Source organism: Oncorhynchus keta, chromosome 1, assembly GCF_023373465.1.
Source record: "Oncorhynchus keta strain PuntledgeMale-10-30-2019 chromosome 1, Oket_V2, whole genome shotgun sequence".
Classification (NCBI taxonomy): Eukaryota; Metazoa; Chordata; class Actinopteri; order Salmoniformes; family Salmonidae; genus Oncorhynchus; species Oncorhynchus keta.
This window is the reverse complement of record NC_068421.1, coordinates 52,164,418-52,170,963: the sequence shown is the minus strand read 5'-3', so window position 1 is coordinate 52,170,963 and position 6,546 is coordinate 52,164,418. Positions and strand designations below refer to the sequence as shown.

General features: G+C 43.5%; 1 protein-coding gene across 1 annotated transcript in view; it reads left to right on the top strand.

The window, feature by feature from the left end:
* The window catches only part of si:ch211-221n20.8 (neurogenic locus notch homolog protein 3), a 36,437-nt gene extending 33,971 nt beyond the window's left edge, over positions 1 to 2,466 (top strand). Inside the window, exons 18-22 of the mRNA XM_035775772.2 lie at positions 1,064 to 1,159; positions 1,260 to 1,361; positions 1,505 to 1,610; positions 1,753 to 1,869; positions 2,033 to 2,466. Coding sequence (XP_035631665.2) covers positions 1,064 to 1,159; positions 1,260 to 1,361; positions 1,505 to 1,610; positions 1,753 to 1,869; positions 2,033 to 2,111 — 500 coding nt within the window. The 3' untranslated portion in view covers positions 2,112 to 2,466. The remainder of the gene's footprint in view (positions 1 to 1,063; positions 1,160 to 1,259; positions 1,362 to 1,504; positions 1,611 to 1,752; positions 1,870 to 2,032) is intronic.
* Positions 2,467 to 6,546: the final 4,080 nt, after the last annotated feature.

The window sequence follows — 6,546 nt, the reverse complement described above, 5'->3', positions numbered from 1 at the left end:
TTGGCTACTTAGCTTATTCAAAACTGTATCAAAATACAACACTGCCTCCAACACAGTCCTCTTCAAATTGAATGGCACAGATCCATATATGGCAACGGTCTATTTGCATATATGCCTACTTCAGCTCTGATTGGTTATGCTGCACCGGTCTGTGTAGAGTAGGGGCTGAGTTTGGCCTCCCGATGGGCGCAGCGGTCTAAGGCACTGCATCGCAGTGCTTGAGGCGTCACTACAGACCCGGTTTTCATCTTAGGCTGTGTCACAGCCGGCCGCGACCGAGAGACCCATGAGGTGGCGCACAATTTGCCCAGCCTGTCTGTATGTCGTCCCGGATAAGGGAAGGGTTTGGCTGGCCGGGATGTCCTCATCCCATCGCACTCTAGCAGCTCCTCGTGGCGGGCCGGGGGCATACACGCTGACTTCGGTCTCCAGTTGTATGGTGTTTCCTCTGACACGTTGGTGCTGCTGGCTTCCGGGTTAAGCGAGCGGTGTGTCCAGAAGCAGTGCGGCTTGGCGGGGTCGTGTTTCAGAGGACGCATGGCTCTCGAACTTCGCCTCTCCCGAGTCCGTACGGGAGTTACAGCAATGGGACAAGACTGTAACTACCAATTGGGGAGAAAAAGGGGTGAAAAGTAGAAAAAGGAAGAAAGGGTCTGAGTTGTTAGTGTCAAGGCAATAGCATCCTACTCCGATGGCGTCTGCCTACAACAAAAGCACTTGCATAGTTAGTTTTGCATACTAAGTCTTGCATAGTATGTTTTGTTTCGGGTATGTTGCATTCAAAGTGGATATTATTGTGTTGAAACCTTGGTAGTGTTAACTAAGGGGGAAAACTCTTGAAAAGTTGAGTGAAGTTCAGTCTTGTGCTTCTCTGTGCAGTTTAGAGGGAACATTGTCTATAACGTGCTATATTTAGTTAAAAATGTGAATTTCCGTGCCACAAATATACAGTATAATAATAATACGCCATTTCAGCAGACGCTTTTGTCCAAAGCTACTTACGGTCACACATTTGACATATATATGTGTCTGTGTGTGACGTGTGTGTGTGTGTGTGTTCTAGCTCTGTGCACACCAGCCTGTCAGAACGGAGGGAGGTGCGTAGATGTCAACAAATGCACGTGTGTCGTAGGGTGGCAAGGCGCTCGCTGCCAGATAGGTAATAAGATAATGATATGCTGCCCTCTAGTGGTGATAGTACTGTATCTCAGTACTACAATGTGAAGGCATCACTGATTGTGTGTGCTTTTTTCACCCAGAGCCTGTGCAGTGCCAAAAGCCCTGTAAAAATGGTGGCGTGTGCGTCGGCCTCAACAGATGTCGCTGTGCCAGTGACTTTACTGGGAGTCTCTGTGAGACAGGTGAGTGTGTGCAAGTGTGTGCACGTGCGTGCACATGCCTGCGTGTGAAAGACAGACAGGGATGTGTATGTTAATGTGCTTGTACAGTATGACTCAGGTGACTTTGCGTGAGAATAATACATCTAGATGTGTTGTGTCTGTAGCGGTGACCACCCCCTGTGTGCCCCCTTGTCACCACGGTGCCACCTGTAGTCCTCACAACAAGTGCACCTGTCCAGAGGGCACGGCCGGGATCCGCTGTGAGAGGCTGTGAGTACCAACCAGCCAACCCAGCACCAACAAGCTGCACGGCATTCCTTATTTGTCGGCAGTGTAGTGGGCAGCGCTGCAGCACCCCTTTGAATGAATTGCGGCCTGAGTTTCTCTCCGTTTGTTTGCGTGTGTTGATCAGGACGTGTCCTGTGGTCACTACCGTGGTCAGTATGGCCCGTGCCGTCAGGAAGGGTGTGAGGGAGAGTTACGTTGACCGCTGTGGACCCCTGGGAGTTCAGCTCTGCACCAAGTACAGGTGACAGATCTCACACACATGGACACATGCACGCACACTCGCTCGCTCACTCACTCAGACACACACACAAACACTCCTTTATAGAACACACAACCAAACCATCACTCAAACACACTGCACTACACACACTATCCCTTAGTCTGACTGTTCTCTGTGGTTGCAGGATCAACCAGGCGCGTGTGTATCTGCAAGCTTACAGGGTGGGCTATAGGGTCCAATGTCCTGAGAAGAATGGGAGATGAACTGTTGCCCTGGTTACCAAGTCCCCACATCCCCTGGGAAGCTCCACACACATGGTCTCTGTGAATGGTAAAAAAAAGACACTTGTGATATAAGAGGCTGTTTGATTCACAACTCAGTAGGAAAATCAACCAATAGAGGTCATACTCATGAGCCGACCCCAAACATTGACCAAACGAGCCAACAGCGGACATGTCTCAAATTTCCTCGGTGTCTGCACTGATCGTTTAATGCAATATCCCAAAACTTTTTTTCCCCCATTATCTATGACCTCGAAATGGGAAAATGTTCATTTTTATATGTTGTTTTTAATGCTCCTGTATGGCAGCTGGACGTTAAGTAAAACATTTTGTTGGATTATTGCCTGTGGATGACTCTTATTATTTGGTTTATTGAGATATACAATACTGCTTCTTCTTCTTTATTCTCCCGAAGCTTAAAAAAGTTTCTGGCACAAGACACGGTAACAGGAAAACACAAAGAAGTAACTCTTTTGAAATGCTAAGAGAAACGGAGGCATTGCAGCCACGGCTTTTAATACATGATCAATCCAGAAGAAACAATCAGACTCAATTATCAATAGAGGTTTTATTATTTCCTGGTCAGGTCAAAGGGTTTTTCCTGGAAAGGCGAGATCAGGCAGGAACATTTTTTGCCTGAACAACAGACAACTCGTCCAAGGTAAACCTGTCTAAATGACTAGCACTCGCATCTGTAGCCATGAAAAGCTTTGAAAGGCTGGTCATGGCTCACAACAACACTAATCATCCCAGACACGCTGGACCCACTCCAGTTCGCACGACGACGTAATCTCTATTGCACCCCACACTGCCCTCTCCCACCTGGGCAAGAGGAACACCGACAGTATGTAAGAATGCTGTTCATTGACTACAGCTCAGTGTTCAACACCATAGTGCCCTCCAAGCTCTTCAACTAAACTCAGGAACCTGGGACTGAACGCCTCCCTCTGCATCTGGATCCTTGGACTTCCTGATGGGGTGTCCCCAGGTGCTGTGGGTATGCAACAACACCTCCGCCACGCGGACCCTCAACACGGGGGCATCTCAGGGGTGTGTGCTTAGTCCTCTCCTGTACTCCCCGTTCACCCTCAACTCCAACACGATCTTTAAGTTTTCTGACGACATGACGTTGATAGGCCAGATCACCGACGACGACGAGACCGCCTATAGAGAGGTCACTGCCAGGACAACAATATCTCCCTAAATGTCAGCAAGACAAGGGAGCTGATCATGGACTACAGGAAACAGAGGTCCGAGCCACGCCCACATCCACACTGACCAGGCTGTAGTGGAGCGGGTTGAGAGCTTCAAGTTCCACGGGTGTCCACATCACTAATGAATGAACATGGTCCACACACACTATGCAGAAAAAGTGCTGTAATTTCTAAACAGTTCACCCGATATGGATGAAAATACTCTCAAATTAAAGCTCAACTTTTCAGATCAAAAATGGCAAATCAAAAGTGCTGGAGTACCGGTACCCCCTGTATATAGCCAAGTTATCGTTACTCATTGTGCATTTATTTATGCCTCATGTCATTATTTGTTCTATATCGTTCTCTCTGCATTGTTGGGAAGGGCGCGTAAGTAAGCATTTCACTGTTGGTCTACACCTGTATTTCACAAAGCATGTGACAAATAACATTTGAAGTCCAATATAACTAATTGGAGAGTTTATATTTTGTCAGGCGGTGATTGTCAAGCAAATAACTGCTGGTCTCACGGTAATTGACCGTTAATTAACATAAACACATTTAGCATCTCCTGGCTTCCACACACAGCCCTCAAGCCACCGATGCAGACCTGTGGAACATCTACATTTTAAAAAGTCTAATAAATCCATGTAATATAGCCTACATTTTTACAATAAATCCATGTAATATAACCTACACTTTTACAATAAATCCATTATTTATTTTAGACAGGTCTAAAGAAACATGATATGAAGAAAATGTCATCTATTTCAGAGTAACAGAATGAGTTGTCCTTATGTTAGGCTCTGATCTGGCTATGCCATAATATGGCTGTGGGCTACACTAGTTTATTTAGCAGACAAGATTTGTGTAGAATTTTGTGGCATTATTTTATAGTAGGAAGAATACAATTGAACATAGCTGACTAAAATAGAAAGGATATTTTCTCCAAACTACATGAGGGAGTGCGCACATGAGGCTATTCTGTGTTTAGCAGTTAACAAAGAAACAGGTCCTCTTATATGCTTAATTTAGAGCTATTTATGGAACTTTAGTTGTGATACAAATGTTGGGCAATATGTTTGGATTTTTAGTACATTCTAAGGCTGCTGTCGTGACTTTACTTTCATTAAATGTATGACTTATTTATTTGATCAACTAAATCTGTTTAATTTTTACCCAATTAAATTAATCATGTAACAATTAACTCATTAGAATTTGGGGCACCCCGGAAGAGCTTGTTTAAAGAGTTACCGTCTCCCGAATTAAACTCTAAATGTCTTTACCTATCACATCCATAAAACAGTCAACGTATTAATCATTACCTCATACCATATTATCATTCTGAACCGTCGTAACCTCCTTGCATCTACAAAAAAAACAGCCTTAATCATGGTTCAGTACTACTCAAATTGATTTAATTATTTATTTACTAGCTAACTAAATAATAACACAGAATAAACATACACCCTTCACATGAGACAAAGGTCCCTAGTGGACTGATTCAATATGACTGCTTATTACAACAGAGAATGGGGGGGGGGGACACTTATCGTGGTTACATTTATAACTATTCTCACATTAATCATATACTTTGCACTCAAACTGCCAACCATTTGGAATAAGACATCATTCATGTATTTACGTGTGAGTGCCTTTGTTCGCCATTTATCTCTGTCGGAACCAGTCCTTCTTAGGAAGGATGTGGGTTGGTCTTTCAGTGGCACGCTTGTAAGGCTCTGATTGTCCTAAAGGGTCTGGACCCGTCTTTTCTACTGTTGTTCACTCTGGAAGATTGCCAGCTGTGTCGACGGTTCCCATTGGTGATGATGGTAGGAGAATCCGGTGATTTGAGTCTCGTAGTAGAATGGGATGGTTTGAAGAGTAGTATGATGGTCCCGCTTAGATTTGCTTTTCTCGATATCTGACTTAGGACAGCTAATAAGCCATACCAGTGATTGTCTTGGAGGTGAGCTTCTCGCCTACACATCGTGTTGATTATTCAAGGTTCAGGATTCAGACCACATTACATGCACAGCTGCAACCTGGCAATGTTCTGGTCTGAAATGTTCATTCTTAACTAGTCTTTTTAAGCACTCTGGTCAAAAGGGAAAGTTCCATTGGGCTGACACGCTCTTCTGACCTCATTCGCAACGTGACTAATTACTGTGTGAAGGATATGATTGCAAGTCTCCTATGACTCCTAAAATCACATTTCTAACCAAAATAATTTCCTTCTTCTTTATATTATAAGCACAACGTATTGGATGGAAGCTTGACTGATAAAGGAGATATACTTTCCAAGTTACAGTATTTCGCCCATACAATTTTTTATGACATCACAAAATAAAAATCAACATGAAATGAGTTGTCTATAGCTCCCAAATGACCATTCCCCACATTCCTATGTTAGAATTATTGTTCCAGTATTCACGTTTGACTGTGTTAGAGTTTCGTCAGGAAAATGTCTGTTAACAAAGAACATTCCTTAGGTTAAATACGAGAGGGGGAAAGAAAGTCTCCTTCTCCTGTAATTTACGTCAAGGTGTGAACTGTTGACCATCCAGATTGAATGGTCCACATATATTTTTCGCCAGCCAACAAGATGAGTAGGCCTAACAAACAGCAAAAGCTGTAGCCTATCAACTTTTGTACTATGGGGATTGACATAGGCTCCCATAGTACAGAAATTGACCTATTCTGTGAGAGAAATAAATATTCCAAACATAGTCTAGGACACATGCCAGGGTCCATATGTATATGTTCTTATTCCATCCCTTTACATTTGTGTTTATTAGGCAGTTGTGAAATTGTTCGATTACTTGTTAGATATTACTGCACTGTCGGAACTAGAAGCACAAGCATTTTGCTACACTCGTATTAACATCTGCTAACCATGTGTATGTGACCAATACAATTTGATTTGATTTGGGCAGTTGTGGAATTAATACAACCCCTATCAAACAAACTTTTTTAAGCAATGAGGCTGAGGCAACAGATCAGAACGTTCAGCTTAAAATGTTTAGAAACTAGTAGGCTATTTCTTCCCATTATCAGCGCAGCAATGCGCACACGGCAGTAGGTTTTAAGCGCAAATGTTCCAAAAATGCAATAAATTAGCGGGAGAACGCCATTCTCAAAAGTGACCGCAAATGCGAATATGCATGTAATGCTTTTATTATAAAGGGGCAAATTTATGGAGAAAATAACTTTCCCCAAACCTG